Here is a 17357-nt window from a genome sequence, read left to right on the forward strand (position 1 = left end):
GCTGGAAACAAGCTCGCGGCGGCTAGTAAACAACTCACTGTTTGCTGATGCCGGTCGCGCTGCTGCTGAGTCCGGTGTTGATTCATTTGATCAGCGCCAAATTTATGATGCTGTAAAAAATGTGAATGATTTATAGCGGACATCTAATGTACCACGTTATCCGCAAGTGGGAATCTAGGATCCATACAACATCATAAAGGAAGCTGTCAAACGGTGAACGGTGGCGATAGGTGTAACGGTAAGGAAAAATATTTGTTGTAAACTATATATTTCTTTGCATCTTCATGGATACCTCGTGCGTATGAACTCCTCACCTCCGTCGGCAGGTGAAAAGTGGACACGATTTATTTTAATTGCGACGTGCTTATATACGTAACTTATATGCAGCCATAGAAAAGTAAACCGTTTCATCAAATGACAACTCTCTATTTGTCCAATCTAGTCGACGATAGTAGTTATGGTAAAAATGTTTCCTTGTTCAACACGTTCAATGAGCCGGGAAACACGATAGAGCTTGGAGACTTAAACGCAGCAATAGAAAAGTCAACCATTTCATCAAATGACAACTTGCTTTACGTCCAGTCCAGTTGGCCGTGAAAGACATTTTCTTTTGCAACACAACTGATTTGATAATGAATACCAGCGTTGAATTTGGAAGGGAGGTCGTTTAATTAGAGGTTAAATTTTTTCTTATATAACCGTTTTTCTCATTTGACCAATGTTTAAGTTGATTGATACATGTAAGTACGTCTATGCTGTATCAATAGATCTGATAAAGTGTCTCCACGGAAAAAAAACAGGGTAGTCGACACAACCAGCGGCTGGTGAAAAACGCGCCAGCTACCATGCCATAGAATAATAAGGCTACGCCTATAGAAAGGACACTCTCGCAGATTTCGTGACGAAGAGGAAGAACAGGGACCTGGAGCTCTTGAGCTGGAGCTGGCGGGTATTGTTTACATTCAGAAATGAAAATGGCGGCGATAGCCAACTATAACACTCTAACTGTAGCTGATCACATGTGATTTTATCAGTCATCTGGCCAGTATGAGCACGACGAGGCTGTGGAAATCGTTTTCGTTACATAAATTTTGATACTTAAACTCTTTTACTCTGTGGCAGTGACTTTTACACTTGCAAAACATTAGACTCTCCTTTGGCACCACTGATTACATTTGGCAACCCTGCAATTAGCTGGGCCCTACTATTACATTTGACAACCTTGCAAAGAGCTGGCGGGTTCAGAAAAGTATAGGGCAACGAGACCTAACCAAACCTGGACACAGCAGGCGAGAGTCACAACGGCCGCTTACGCGAGTGTCCCTTCTATAGGCGTTAGCTTTATTATTCTATGACCATGCGGTAGTTACGATAACTACCGCGGTGGAGGTCACAACGAACCCGGTAGTTACATCAACAACCTTGGATGTTGATGCAACTATCGGGTTAGTCGTGACCTCCACCGCGGTAGTTATCGTAACTACCGCACGGTAGCTGGCGAGTTTTTCACCAGCCGCTGGTTGTGTCGACTACCCTGTTTTTTTCCGTGTCGTTCGATCCGTCAAGTTGACTATATAGTGTGTTGTGCGTTTAGCTCCGCTTATTTCTCGATTATCTCGTTCGTTTCTTGAAACCTTTCTTCTTTTTTGTTCCTTTATGTTCTTATGTCCCCCCCCCCCTAGTTAGTTTGTTTCCCTGTTCCGTTTCTCGATTCCTCTTTTCGACCCTTGGATGTTTCTTTCTACCCGTTTGAAAGGTATTTCGTGAACCAAACGTTGTGCCCTCGTGGTAAGTCGAGATCCAATGTGGTTTTTTTTTCCAGTGTAAATTATTAACGGCAAAAAAGGCTACAGTAGCATAGTGGCACACCCTTGTGCTGAGCGACCTTTTTTGCTGGACATCATATGCGCATATTCAATACTTGGCGGATATTATTTTTTGCGTGAAAACTCGACGGTAACTCCCGTCGGCGGCCCCGAGGCAGTGAGCCGTGAATTTTGAGAGCAGTCTTCGAAGATGCTCAATTACGGCTAGAAATGATCTATGGAGACGATATAATGTTTTCAACGCGCTGTCGCGAAATTTCCAAGAAATCTGCGGAAATATTTCGCCAGGTAAGACCAGTTGAAAAAGTTACTCAGGTGTTGAGTTGGCCTAGGTCAACGATAGAAATTATACGAGACCGGTTATGGCCAGAATCGGCCCAACTCAATTACAGGTTGCCTAATTTACTTTCACATTATGTTTATTAGCCGAAAAGTAAGCAACACGATGCCTTGAAACTTCTATTAATTTTCTGATAGTCGCAAAATTTCATGACAGTAGTTTTTGGTTTGCTGTCAAAAAAACGAGTCCCAAAAGGGGAACATGTGACAAGTGCTACATTTACGCCGATTATAGGTACTTTTTTCAAATTACCAGGCCTAATTTTTACGATGAACTTAAAAATCTGGGAAATTTTATACTAATAGAATGCATTCGGGAATGTAATGAGCGAAAATTTTCCCAAAATTTTTCTCGGGGAACGTAAATACATATATATTTCGGAAATTACGTGGTTGTTACTTATAATAGACGGGAAAGTCATGTTTAACACTTATGTCGTTTGTGCAATAATGCTAATGTCAGATGTAACTAGAATATTCATTAAAAATAGGATGCTTTTGATAAGAAGACTGAGAAGTTTGCTCAAACGAAATGAGTTCGACAATGGTGTACAATAGTAATGCATTAAATAATTATACAAATAATATAATCATCCACCTCACCAACAAAAACGACGGGTTTTCCAAGTTGATTCAATGATATGCTGAAAACAACGGTATCTTTTCCGTTCATTGATCAGATTTAAGTAGGGAGAAGGAGGTACATGCGCTGTTGCATAAGTGATGAAAATTCGTTAACTTTCTTAAAAATCATCAACAAATTATGCTGCTGTGATTTGTGAGAGTCTACCATCAGAATTTAACCTCGCGACGGTTGCAATATACATATCGTAATTTGGACAATGACTCGATTGAATTTTGTCCTTGACAGGTATCGACTATTAAACGGATATAAGTTTGTTCAATTCTCAGTAGTACTAAATTTATTAATATCATTGTTCGAATCCAATTTAATGTAGTTACAGTTACCAATTCTAGTTCTATTCAAGCAATAACGTAACCTCTTTAAAACCGCACACTGAGACTAGTCGAGCGCCTCATCACAAAGAAAGAGGTACCTTGGATAGAGTATGGTTGCATCGAGAAAAATACTCAATGCAATTGAAAAACGATTGATTTTCGATACCAGTTTCCACAAAGCAAGTTTCTGCGACATCTTCACTTCACACTTAAAAAAACGCACTTTAAAAAACTTTCATCGTAAACTGAAAAAAAAAAACATTGGATCCAGAGTCCATACTTTAAAAAACATCGACACGAAAAAGTACTCTTGATTCAATCAGAATCTAGCTTAAATCAACAACCAAGCCTCTTAATTTAAGCTGATTTCGTTTTGATTCAAGCAAAAATCCGATTGAATCAAGAGTATTTTTTCTTGTCAATGTTTTCAAGAGTCTGGACTCTAGATCCAATGTGTTTTTTTTTCCAGTGTACCAACTTAAGTAAGCTTGACGTAGTGACTTTTCTGACACAACAATGAATCGTTAACTCTGCAAAACCATTCTCACGTGCGTTTAGTAAATTTTCAGCGTCAGAAGTTCCACTGAAACTATCTAAGTGGTCTGAAATCAGCCATCTACTCGTGGCCGGGAGGGTGCAGAGTACATGGTTTTCTCCAAGATTTTTCCGGGAGCCTAGTTTTCAGGTTGCAGTCTTGGAATAGCGTGCTGGATCCAAGGTAAGGACTTAATCCCTCACTGACGATTCTTAACTCAGTGCTAACGCGCTGAACATCAGCTGCGGAGCGGAGAAAGTGATTTACGGACGCCGTAGATCATCTCGCGGCTGACAAATGGACTTTGCCACACTTCGGCGCCGCGTCGCGCCGCCGCCGTCGTAAAATGAAAATTGTTTCTCGAGGCGGGATGCGTCGAGCCAGCGCGAAAATTGAAAAGCCTCTTTGAGGTTGGGACACCGACGACTCCACCGCGGGCATCGAATGTACGCTTAAGCACTCTAACCGCAGACCTGCATCATAATGCTCTCCGATTGTGCAGTTTGAATCGGTCTGAATTAGCCACTATGTAAGCCTAATTGCTCGAAATACAAACATTAGCTTTCTTAAATGACCTGATTCAAGATTGGTGAAACTTTGGAATACTCGTCTACAGGTCCGACTAAACTTTAAGGGTTCCTTTGAAACATGCATGTAGGAAAGGCCAAGGGGTACTTTTTGACAAAATTGAGATAATAACGCCTAAAAACAATGCTCTTGAGGCGGCATCCAAGTAAATAGAAATAAATTTGCAAAAAATTGATTTAGGGGATCCTGAGGGAAATCACGACACAAATTTTGAAAAATAACAATTGAAAACTTATGCAGGAACATAATTAACCCTCCGGAAGGTCTTTCAGATTAATGATTTGCCTCCTTCTATACTTTAACTGCGTCCTGCAAAAAGTCTCTGAAGCAATACACCAGACCAAAGGGTCAAGATTATCACCCAGAAGAGATTTTTAATGATAGAAAAAAGGTGCTCATTACTATAGTATGAACATAGTAAGGTACAAAAGGGAGTAGCGACTCGGGCTTTTACAATTCTGAGATCCAATCACTTGGTCCTAATCTATAAGTCAGGTTTTTGCTTAAAAAATTCTAAAGAGAAACTGATCCAGGATCCTGTATGATTCTGTTAAGAGAGGTCGTGCACAAATTTTAAAATTCTTGTAAAGTATACATTCTTGCCCCTTGAAATTATGATAAAAAATGATTAACTAGTAGGGGGTAAGTATTTCTGGAACTCGTAGAAAAAGGACCCCGAAAAACATAGGAAAACCTCCAAATTTCCAAACACCCTACCCGTAGGACGTCCTTTTATGATTGAAAATATCTCCGTCCCAGCGATCACGAACATAATTTAATTATTAGACTGCAATGGTACATTGTCTCTTCAGTCGATGGCAAACTTGCCAAATATCGAGGAGAACACCGAATTTCACCGCTAAACAAACGGAACCTCGACGATGCTCGACTGTGACTTGGCCGAGCGGCGAGGAACTGGAGTCCGGCTGTCAGCGGTGACACTCCAATTCAGAGCGCCGCGCCGGTCGGGGACGCATGTCTCTAATTAACTGCCTACATTTCTGTGAATATGTTTCACACATCACACCGGAACGAGCTCACGATCCGCGTCCCGATATACATTTCTAATTGTCGCCTGTCGAGTGTCGAGCACTGTGATCGATCGGCTGGTGTCCTCGCGGCCTTGCTGCTTTCGCATCATTGCAAGTTCGCGGACTGCGAGCTGTGAACATACCTTATTTTTTAGTCCGATTCACACGATCAAGGAAGTACACCGATAAAAAAGGGATGCTGATTTAACATTCTGGGTGTATAAACGTGTGCGACAACTCACAAAACGCTGAATTGACCACCACATCAGTTAGTTTTACATCTTGACGTTGCTTGCATTCACATACATCTGAATGGTATTCATTCAGTTAAGGCAAATTTTGGGCATTGCTAATGAAAAATCGGTTTTCGTCTGCTGAACTTAGTTCAAATTGAGGTTAACATTGTCTAAGTTCCTAGAATTTCCACCGAAATAACGAAATTAAAGTTCAAAAAGCTCACCGGAATCAGGCATAAATGAAGATAAAACGGAGACGGATCTCCTGTTTAACACCAAAGCGCCAATCGCGTGCAATATTATCGGCGATGGATCGGAAAGACAAAACATGCAAGATTGCATGTTGAGCTTCCTTAGCTGTTGAAGCTCATTCGATCTAAATCGAACTTGCGCTATAGAGCAGAGCGGGGGCAGCTGTTTGCGGGTGAGGCCTGGTGACTTGAACGAGTGATAAGGAAAGTCAACCCCTCCCTCCAATGCCCTTTGGCCTTGAGGGCAGGAAACGCTCCATGGCATGCGACCACGTTTTTCCCTTCTTTTACATTACTGACGTCGATGCAAAGGGGAACACTAAGGTTCTTATGTTACCTTTGCCTTGGACACGAAAGTAAATTTTTACATGATTTTCCCTGAAAATGTTGAAAGTCACCCGTGGAATACTGTAGTTTCATCTAAGGATCCAGTGCTTCACATTCGTGTGGAATTTCGAGGAGGATTAAGATACTAATAATTCTGAGAAATACTAGGCTCAAAGTATGTATTACAAATATTATGTAGCAAATGTCACATCTTGAGTTTCAGCTCATGGTTTATCAGGTCATTAAACCGCAAGTAGTAACTCATGAAAAAAGCCGTAAATCTCAAATGCACTAAAATATTCCTTAATATGTGACCATTCACATAGGCAGACATTTAAGCAAATCAATATACTTATACTTTGCGAAACTTTTTCTTAGAGCAGTTGTATACTGCCATATTTTCCTGTCGCAGGGACTGCCACGGTAACGTTATTAGTGAGCGATTTGACTCACGTAGCAGACCATTGCTTTTTCATAAGCGGGAGGTTTGAATTCACACGTGAAGAAACATTAGATATCTTAGAAAGGAGTAATTTCAGTAATTCTCGTTGCGCGAATCGTGTTTTGCGTGAAATTTCGGTTCAGAAACATGTATGAGAGAGCTGAACTTCGCATCTTGTCTAGTGGTCCATCGAAGGTTTTGGTATTATCTTACCCACAAAATAGTGTGGACCCAACACTACATTATCCTATTGTTCTTTTTTTAAGGCGGCACTGAAAAAAGAAATTACGGGCTATATAGACATACCGTCCGTTCGGGGCTCAGAGGGCAAAAGTTCTGGGTGCTGAAGCCGCTGCTTCAATTGCTCCAGCGGCCACGCCCGGAGCTGTCCGCCTCTGAGCCCGGAACGCAGACGATACGTCTATAGACCCCGCACTGAAAAAAAATTCTCGGCGTTTTTACCAAGGTCCGTTGGTACCTTTACCATCTCACTTTTTTTTATCAAATATTGGTAATTTTACCAAGACAGACTGGTAAGCGTACCTAAGAACCGGTATATTTACTGTTTTTTTCAGGTAAGAATACCACTTTTATTGGTAATCAATTCCCGGTAACTTTGCCATTTTATCTCGGTAATTCTACCAAAGTCGATAAAAAACATTGGCGTCTTTACCGGGGTCCAGTAAAATTACCGAGAAAGTCAATAATTTTACCGAGATTTCTCGGTAAAATTACCAATTCCATAAATGGTAATTTAATACCAAGAAAAAACTGGGATCGAATAGAACCCTGAATTCTTGGTAATTTTACCCTTTTCTAAGTAAATACACCGAGATTTTTTTTTCAGTGTACGTCTATAGACCCCGTATACACGGCTTCCGAGGCCGGAATTTTTCTTCAGTGGGGTTAACAACCGACTCGATTCCTCTATCCTCCAAGTCACCGCTTCGGGCTACACGTGCCGGAGCCGAAGTTCCGTCTCCAGAGCCCGGAAACGACGGTAAAGCGAGCCGGGGGGCGTTTGGGTGGTCTTGCGGTGGCCGCTGCGGTGTCGGAAGCGCGGGGCCGCGACGCGGATGACACAATTAAAAGAGATGAGAGACGCAGTTTTAATTGCTTCGTGCATTATTAACTGTACACCGTGTGTACCCTCGCCGCACGGCCGCCGCGCCGGTACCAGTGTAGCAGTGTACCAGGATCGCGTCCACCCACCGCTACGCACGCCCGTGGCCCCGCGACAGCGACGCAGCGCAAATGGGTCACCAGACGCACGATGACGCCGCCACCACCACCGCAGCCGCGACAAGAGACACGTTGCCGTGTCCCCGGAAAAGCTCTGCTCCGCTGCAGAGTCCGCCTGAGGAAGAGCACGGTGTCGATGTGGAATGGACCACTAGACAAGGTACGAATTTAAGCATTCTGATACATGTTTCTTAACCAGAATTTTACGTAGAGCACGATTCGCGCAACGAAAATTACTGAAACCAAATCCTAACGGAGATATTAACACTTTTTTTTCACATTGGTACGAGGATTTGAACTGCCTGCTCACAAGGAACTCAAAGCTCACGTGAGTCAAATCGCGCACTACAACGGTTTCAGCAAGCTTCTCAATCGAGCAATGTTCATTTCCCACCATGTGTTTTTCAAACTATAAGTAATTTGCTATAGCTGAGCCAAAAGTGTCAAGATTGAGGTTGGAAGATTTTTTTACCGCAGAGACGTTCATTATAACGTTTAGCGCGCGATGAATCGCGTGAAGCATTGAGTTTTCATGAGCGGGTGGTTTCAATTTATTCACGCACCAAGAATCATTAAATATCTTCGGGAGGAGTTGATTTCTGTGATTTTCGTTGTGCGAATCGTGTTTTAATTGAAATTTTGGTAAAGAAACATGTATCAGAATGCTGAAATTCGTACCTTGTATGGTGGTCCATTGGATTTCGGGAGAAATCTTCTTTAACCTCGGTCTAATGGACCACAGACAAGGTACGAAATTGAGCCACCGAAGTTGAGTTACTTGTTCCATTGAAGTCGATACATGTTCCTGAACCAAATTTTTACGTAAAACACGATTCGCGCGACGAAAATTACTGAAGTAACTCCTAACTGGACTATTTCTGCCAAACGGCACTGCGTGCATTAAGACATGAGCCCTGAGACCCATAAGAAGATATGAATATCAAGGCTCACGACAGAATGCACATAGTTCCGTTTGGCAGAAATACGTCTTACTACGATATTTACTGTTTCTTGACGCGTGAATTCAAACCTCCCGCTCATGAAAACACGAAGTCTACGTGAGTGTAAGCGCGCACTAAATGTTACCATGCCAGTCTCTGCAATTTAAAAATCTGACAACCTCAATCTTGACGCTGTGGCTCAGCTATGGCAAGTTGTTTATAGTTTGAACGACACAGGGTGGGGAATGAACATTGCTTCATTGAGGAGCCTGCTGAAACCGTTGTAGTACGCAAATGGACTCACGTTGAGTATTGCGTTTCTAGTGGCCGAGAAATTCAAATTTCCCGTAACTAATGTAAAATAAAAACGTTAAAATCCTACTTAAGAGTTGATTTCAGAGTTGATTTTCGCATCGATAATTGGACGTATTTCTGCCAAACGGAACTATGCGCATCGGGACATGAGCCCTGAGACCCATAAGAATATATACATATCGAGGCTCACGTCATAATGCACATAGTTCCGTTTGGCAGAAGTACGTCCAATTATCGATGCTAAAATCGTTCTATGTGAAATTCTGGTTAAGAAACATGTATCAGAATACTTAACTTTTTACCTTGTTACCTTGGGGATGGATCGTGAGTCCAATTGCGTACTGAAACGGTTTCAGCAGGCTTCTCAATGAAGCAATGTTCATTCCCCACCCTGTGTTGTTCAAACTATAAACAACTTGCCATAGCTGAGCCTCAGCGTCAAGTATAACTCAACGCTTTCCGGGACACATGTAGAAATCGAGATACGCCCTTACGCCTGAGAAGCGACGAATTGGGCTAAGGTTAAAGTAGATTTCCTCCAAAATCCGATGGACCTGTATTCAATGGAGGAAGTCCCGTCACCTTAGATTTCTTAATTGACTTTTGAGGCTATGTTAATGTGTTCAACCAATCGATATCGATACAATCTCACCTGTTTGATGTATCAAACACGATCTATACATCTACTGAGATGATTTTGGTCTGGATTCATACCAGAAAAAATGGATCGCATTTAGCAAAAAGGAGTCAGCGCGAATATAGTGTTGTAAAAATGTTGCCTCTTCATAATTATCAAAAAAATCTTCCGGTATAGTGAATAGTTTTGATATCCCACTAAAAAATGATAATTTTAAAGGAAAATAAGTGTTTAAATTTGAATAATGCACATATATTAAGTATTTTTAAAAGGAAAGGAGAGGCTGCACCATTTTGAAAACACTGTAATCGTGCTGGTTCTTTTTTGCTGAATGCGATTCAAATTATATGGGAATAAATCAAATAAAAAATTACTATGAAGTACGCGAATCCTAGGTCCAAAACATCAAATTTCGGAAGAGGCAAATTATGAAAACGGAAAGGCTAAGAACTTTTTGCAGCCCTGGTGTGTAGTTGCCAAATTTTCACCGTCAATTAATCACATAAAAAGAAACCAGGCAGGAAAATCTGTCAACCCTGAGCCCGATTTAACTCGTGAAAAAGTCCGATTACGAGCTCGCTACAGCGGCGGCGAGCTTGGTAGATGAAAATCCAGCACCTCGATTGGATCCGAGCTTCGAAGGAGAAGCCTAATTTTCTCCCATTAACGACAGCGTTTATCCGGACGCCATCGAGGACCGGATAAAGGACCGAGCGCTCCCTCTCCATTCAGCCTGTCCGGGGCTTCCTCGATGCCGAATTTTAAATTAATCGAAGGGAAAGCTTCAACTTTCAAGAGGGTACCTTTCCCATAGAGTAGAAAGGAAAAAAAAAACACATTGGATCTAGAGCCCAGACTCTTAAAAACACCGACAAGAAAAAGTACTCTTGATTCAATCAGAATCTAGCTTAAATCAAGAACCAAGCCTCTTAATTTGAGCGGTATTCCTTTTAATTTAAGCTCAAGTCTGATTGAATCAAGAGTATTTTTTCTTGTCAATGTTTTCAAGAGTCTGGACTCTAGATCCAATGTGTTTTTTTCCAGTATATACATACAGGGTGTCTCACGAAAAACGAGCCACCTTGAATATCTGCCGAACGCGTCGGAATTTCGAAAAACGGTAAAAGACGTGTTCGTTTATATCGAGGGGGACACCTTTTGGCGTATTCGACATTTTCCCAAACCGCGGGAGGGGCGCGGGGCGGGGATGCCCCACCCGTAAGTCGAACTTTTCAAATGGCACCCCTACTTTTTTATTTTAGAAATCAATTCTACGCAAAAAAACAAGCTACCCTGTCCAAACTGAATGTAAATCGGACAATTTTTCAGTGATTGAGAGAGTTTGAAACATTTTTTTCATGCTCTTTTCAAAAATTTCCCACGCCCAATGGAATTGCCGTATCAAACCAAACTCTCCGCCAAAAAAATTCTTAAACATTGCACTTTAGATAAAAAAATAAAAAAAATCTGCTGTACCCAAAATCTGGAGCACGCGGAGCCCTTCTTTGCGACATTAAAATTCGTTATACCGAACATTTCCGAGGGGCGCTCATCGGGAGGGAGTAGTAAGTTTTAGACAAGAATTATTAATCTTTTTTCTGAAGCATAAGAGACCGTGTCCATGAAGAAGCAGTTAAGTAGAAAAACAACGCACCGCGGAAAAATAGCGTCCTCAGAAGTATCAAGGTCCGGCTCAAGTCATTGACCCCCCACCCCCCCCCCCCCCAAAAAAAAAGCTAATCCATTTGTTTTTCTACTTAACTGCTTCTTCATGGACACGGTTTCTTATGCTTCAGAAAAAAGATTAATAATTCTTGTCTAAAACTTACTACTCCCTCCCGATGAGCGCCCCTCGGAAATGTTCGGTATAACGAATTTTAATGTCGCAAAGAAGGGCTCCGCGTGCTCCAGATTTCGGGTAGCAGCAGATTTTTTTTATTTTTTTATCGAAAGTGCAATGTTTAAGAATTTTTTTGGCGGAGAGTTTGGTTTGATACGGCAATTCCATTGGGCGTGGGAAATTTTTGAAAAGAGCATGAAAAAAATGTTTCAAACTCTCTCAATCACTGAAAAATTGTCCGATTTACATTCAGTTTGGACAGGGTAGCTTGTTTTTTTGCGTAGAATTGATTTCTGAAATAAAAAAGTAGGGGTGCCATTTGAAAAGTTCGACTTACGGGTGGGGCACCCCCCGCCCCGCGCCCCTCCCGCGGTTTGGGAAAATGTCGAATACGCCAAAAGGTGTCCCCCTCGATATAAACGAACACGTCTTTTACCGTTTTTCGAAATTCCGACGCGTTCGGCAGATATTCAAGGTGGCTCGTTTTTCGTGAGACACCCTGTAGAGTCGTAATGTAAGAGAAAGAGCTGGCGCCTCTTTTAAGCATTTTCCAGGTCCCGAATTCCGAGACTCCTGTGTGACGCCGGGTCACTTTTTCGATACATAATCGATTCTTTTCGATACAGGGGGACCCGGCCATCCGATGTAGAATCCGATGACGAAGAAGTTAGGAATTGCTACGTATTTCACACTGCCATTTTGGATCGCACATGTATCGAAAAAGTGACCGAAGCTCGGCGCACACCGGGCTTAGAACTCGTCGACCAGAACATGGTGCCAGCACCCTCATGTACATTACGACTCTATGTACTCTATGACCTTTCCACATGTGGAATACCGACGGTAAAACTCCCAAACCACGTATCTCGGTTTGCGACGTTGCAGAATTCCTGCCATACTTTATTTTCCAAATGGGAAGTCACACAAGACCTCAATTTTTCAAAACTTGCGTGATTTTTCTTCTCCGGGCAAAGAAAAGTCTATATGAATATTTCAAATAATGATTTTGATTTGATCCTCTTACAAAAGATTAACAAAAGAGCAGAAATTTTAAAACACCGCAAACGAGTTTGGTGGCTTGGTAGTTCCTTCGTCGATATGGAATAATAAAGAGTATAGGCTTTTCTGTGATTTTGAAAGTTGGGTTTGATCAGGTCATGGGGCTCTTAGGGCCCAAAAGGGTATAGCCAACTTATGTGCCTAAAACGGACCTGTTTCGTAATGTTTGATTAACCTGTTTATAGTTTTTGTAACTACCCGTAGTTTCAAAAGTTATTAAAGGATTTAGATAGCCAAAGTGCGAAAATACGTATCGAATTGGGATGTTTTGTCGCTAGTTCGTTATTAAGACTAGCACAACTACTGGCCTATGAACAGAGATTAAGATATCAACGACTAGCAGCGAGAAGGAAAATATACAGGAAAGAAGTGCATTCGGAAGTTAAGTATTAATGGGAATCACTCTGAACGACTTGAAAGTTTTCCACCACGCTGTGCTTGTAACATGTGAACATGAAAAAGCATGATAAGCAAGAAATAAGTGAAAACAGAGCCCGGACGTTAGCACAGTAAGAAAAAACGAACTTGCAGACGGTCAGGTCATCGCTCACGATTCACCGTCGAACGCACACTAATGAAATTAGTTCATTGAAGCCAATCAAGTCCCTTGATTTTGTCATTAAGAAACGGAAACAACTCAGTGCCATTAAAGCGTCTGAACACAAAAGGGGCACCAGCACCGTGCTCACCTAAGAGCAATGTTTAATGTACTGAAACCATTAACTCCACCATTGCATTGAACTCGCCTCGTCATTTGAAGCTTTGCAGTTTGGAGGAATAGTAATGCTTCGCGCTCATCAATGATTCTATATGATCTATGCACGCCAGGAGCCCTAAATATATAGATCGTATTCGATACATCATACGGATGAGATTGTATCGATATCGATTGGTTCAAAACATAAACATAGCCTCAAAAGCCAATTTAGAAATCGGAGGGAACGGGTCTTTTGTAACAGATGTTTTATTCTTTTGAGTACCAAATGCCAATGCAAAGTGAAATTGTTAGAAATGTTCTCATTTTCAGCTTTTCCAACTTAAATCCTAATAGATTAGTTTGAGGTTATGGTCTATTGTTTTGAACCAAACGATACATCGAACCACTATCGAATACGGTCTATTGGACAGGAGCACTAAATATATTGACAAGCTTAACATTGATTCGAAACAAGAGGTGAATCCTTTGAACGTATCAGTGGTCAAACTAGCTCATAGTTTCCTCAAATTTGAAACATTCGTGTATACTTATTATCCTCAAATATGTTGTTCTGGTTAATTTGTCATTAAGAATCAACAAGGGCTGAATTAAACCAGATTACATTTTGTAATAAGGAACCGCTATCTCTGGCTCTTCCGCAAAAGCACCTTTCTACAGAGGGAAACCAGTGGAATGTATGTTGTTTCTAAGATGAGCCAGAAATAGTGATTCCTCATGCAAAATGTGGTTCAATCGTCGTTATGTGAATGACTTCTTTCCCCAGAGGGTCTTAGACTAACGCTTCTCATTTAGATTGAAGGCCGCTTAAACAGCTTTGAATAAAATGGCTGGGAAAAGTAAATTTACTGAAGATTTTGATAGTTTAACACTATAGATAAACACCACCCATTTATCTCGAACATTGATTCTTGCGAAGGAATAATTAAATGATTTGCCATTGAAACACGGGAAAAATAATTACCTGCGAATATAGTTACGAGAGCAAGGATTATTCAAAAAGTAATTCCTCCAATTGTATATTGCAGATTAAAGAAGATGAAACAAATCAGTGAAAAGATACGTAGGAGTCATGTTTTCCTTAACAAAACAAGCTGAAAATGTATAAACTCGGCCGATGGATCTACGAGAAACTCGATTTCACTGTGGGAGCACTTATTGCACTCGCTCCATGCCGTTACAATAGCCGAATCACACAGAAGTTCAACAATTTTCTTCGAGAAGCGGAGCATATATTGAGAGCAAACAAGTGCATCTCTATTGATCCCCAATCCCCATATTCTAAGTCTCAATGTGAAATATTGGATACTTTTGATCATGGGTCAGCGAGGAAACTGGGTGCTTTGCAAAGACCTACATCCGAAGCGCGCCTTGAGATCAGTAAGACTGATGTAAAAATCTAACACTTTGTCAAATTTTCCATACACTATAAACGTTCGTTGATCCTTCTTTATTTGTTAGTACTTTTGGAAGGCTGTTAACTTGCTGTGAGGGACTTTTCTCGTCATGTATGCAAGTTCACATAGCTTTTCCGGTTGATCAAAAAAGCCACGCCAAAGCTCATAAGAATAAAATTAAGCTCAACACCTTTGCTTTTAGTAATGTGCACTTTCAAAGAAAAAATTTGGAAACTTCTGTGAGGTTCGTTATTGCAGTACAAGTGTCCGGAAGGTGAGCTTACAAGGACGATGTTCGCCGATGAACGGACTCTATGAATTTAAGTTTTCTTGCAAATTCGTTTACTGATTTAAACAAAAAATAGGCTTGTTTCAAAGCTGCGATAAAAAAGTTAGATATGCTAGATATGTTTATCTAATAACAAGATATATGTCTTCACAGATTTGATTTACCTGTCCTTGTGTAAATATCCTCAAGAGGGTACCTACAGCGGTGCGGTCTCAGACTTTAAAACCGGGCTATCGCCAAACTCTCAAGTTATTTTACGACCTTCCTTAAAATAATGATACTCCTTTACGCTTTAAACACACTGACGACAATCAGGCTTCCTCGATATATGGCAACGCCGAATATCTTAAAATTTAATATAACATGCATAAGAAAAGTATTTATATCGGGATGTGCCCATAAGCAGACCACCAGGATGGGGGGAGGGGGGAATGCTGGAAATCATCAATAGTAAAACCATTAATGAATCAATTATGTTTCTAATCCTTAACGTCTATGCTTATGCATTCTAGAACTAACTGATATTCGGTTTTATGATTTAAAAAGAAAATTCGTACTCATCACCTACTTTAGAAAAAAACACTAAGCTAGTCGATAACGAACATAGATCGTTAAAACAGAAACACATTTTCAACACATTGTACTGCATCGTGGCCGGAACGGGGGTAGGGTCTGAAATCACATTACCCCCCCCCCCCCCCCCTTGAAGTAAACGTTCTTTTCCAAGACTCTAAAGGATGAAATAGTCACGGAAGCCTCTGGCTACTTCGGTTACATCTTTGACTCCTTCATTTAATGGACTCCAAACTATGATCTCCCTGTAAATGCAAATCGCATAGATCCAGTGCTCTGAGTCCTTCCACTCCAGGGATCACATTCCCAGAAAATCCATTTTCCGTTTCATGAAGGAATTTCCATCTGTGGACCCTCATGAGAAATGATTGATCTTAGACTCTCCCCCTCCTTTGCGAGAAACTTCCATCCACTCCAGTGTCATGAGGGATGAGATCTGCACCATCTACTTACACATTCATAGGTTAAGGTGCTATAGGTTACAAGATCCTGAACTGACCTTTCATGCGTCCGAGCCGGTCGAAGAAAACTAGGAGTTTGCGCTGGAAGCACGGGAAAGACAGCTGGAGCACGCAGTCCGAGTAGATGCCGTTGAAGGCTAAACTAGGGTCGTCCAGCTCCAAGTCCTGCTTGTCCTGGATCCCGTTCGACACAGGGCCCGACGACGAGATGAGGAACTTCCCGTGCCGACTGCCATCCTCGGAACTTACACTAGCACTAGAACTACTACTTAAACTATCGCTACTTAAACTACTCGTAGAATTTACAATTGTGACGAGGGGGGCGGGTGCGGGGGTGGCGTCCCCAGGGACGGCGTGGGCGCGCGCCAGGGCCGCCGAAAGGAGTACGAGAAACACACGAGCCATCTTGCGAGCTGTCCGGTTACCGACACATGTCCGAAAAGGGTTTGCACGATTTGATTCTGGTCGGACGGTGGTGATTCGCGCCGTGCCGCGGTCGGGGAGCAAGTGAGCGCGTTGCCGTCCGTAGCGTAAGAGCCGTAACGCAAAGCGAGCGGGCCGTGATGCCGGGCGAGTGTCTGTTTCGCGATTGATGCGCCCCGCGTCTGATCTTAGTGTTTTATTCGCTTATTTCGGTCAGTAGGTAGCAGCGCGCCGCGCGGCCCCCGCCCTGCCCGTCGCCGCCCGGTCCCTCGTGGAAATCGGGGAGCCGGAGAAATCCCTGTCGTCCTCAGGGTGCCACTCTCGCGGGCGTCACTTATCATGAGCTTTCATCGTATGGGGCCGAGTTTACGAATGACTAATGTACGTATTGCTACTGCACTAGAGTAATGACGTTTATTTATCTTATTTTTCTCCTTTTTCTCTTTTTCTCTTTTTTCTGCTTTCTCTATCTTCTCTTTCTTTTTTCCTTATTTTGCTCTTTTTTCTTCTTTTCTTCTTTCTTATTTTTCTCTTCTTTTTTCTTTTTCTCTTTTTTCTTCTTTTTCTCTTTTTTCTTCTTTTTCTCTTTTTTCTTCTTTTTCTCTTTTTTCTTCTTTTTCTCTTTTTTCTTCTTTTTCTCTTTTTTCTTCTTTTTCTCTTTTTTCTTCTTTTTCTCTTTTTTCTTCTTTTTCTCTTTTTCTTCTTTTTCTCTTTTTTTCTTCTTTTTCTCTTTTTTCTTCTTTTTCTCTCTTTCCTTCTTTTTCTCTTTTTCCTTCTTTTTCTCTTTTTCCTTCTTTTTCTCCCTTTTCTTCTTTTTCTTTTCTTATTTTCCCCCCTTCTTTTCTCTTTTTTATCCTTCATTTTATCTTTCCTTTTCTTTTTTTATATTTCTTCTTTCTCTCTTTATCTTCTCCTTCTCTTTCTTATTTT

General features: G+C 41.5%; 1 protein-coding gene across 1 annotated transcript in view; it reads right to left on the bottom strand.

Annotated features, from left to right (window-relative positions):
* The window catches only part of LOC109039061 (uncharacterized), a 60615-nt gene extending 43519 nt beyond the window's left edge, over positions 1–17096 (bottom strand). Inside the window, exon 1 of the mRNA XM_019054394.2 lies at positions 16043–17096. Within this exon, the coding sequence (XP_018909939.2) occupies positions 16043–16409 (367 nt within the window). The 5' untranslated portion in view covers positions 16410–17096. The remainder of the gene's footprint in view (positions 1–16042) is intronic.
* Between the last annotated feature and the right edge of the window lie 261 nt (positions 17097–17357).

The sequence above is a fragment of the Bemisia tabaci genome, chromosome 4 (assembly GCF_918797505.1).
Source record: "Bemisia tabaci chromosome 4, PGI_BMITA_v3".
Lineage (NCBI taxonomy): Eukaryota > Metazoa > Arthropoda > Insecta > Hemiptera > Aleyrodidae > Bemisia > Bemisia tabaci.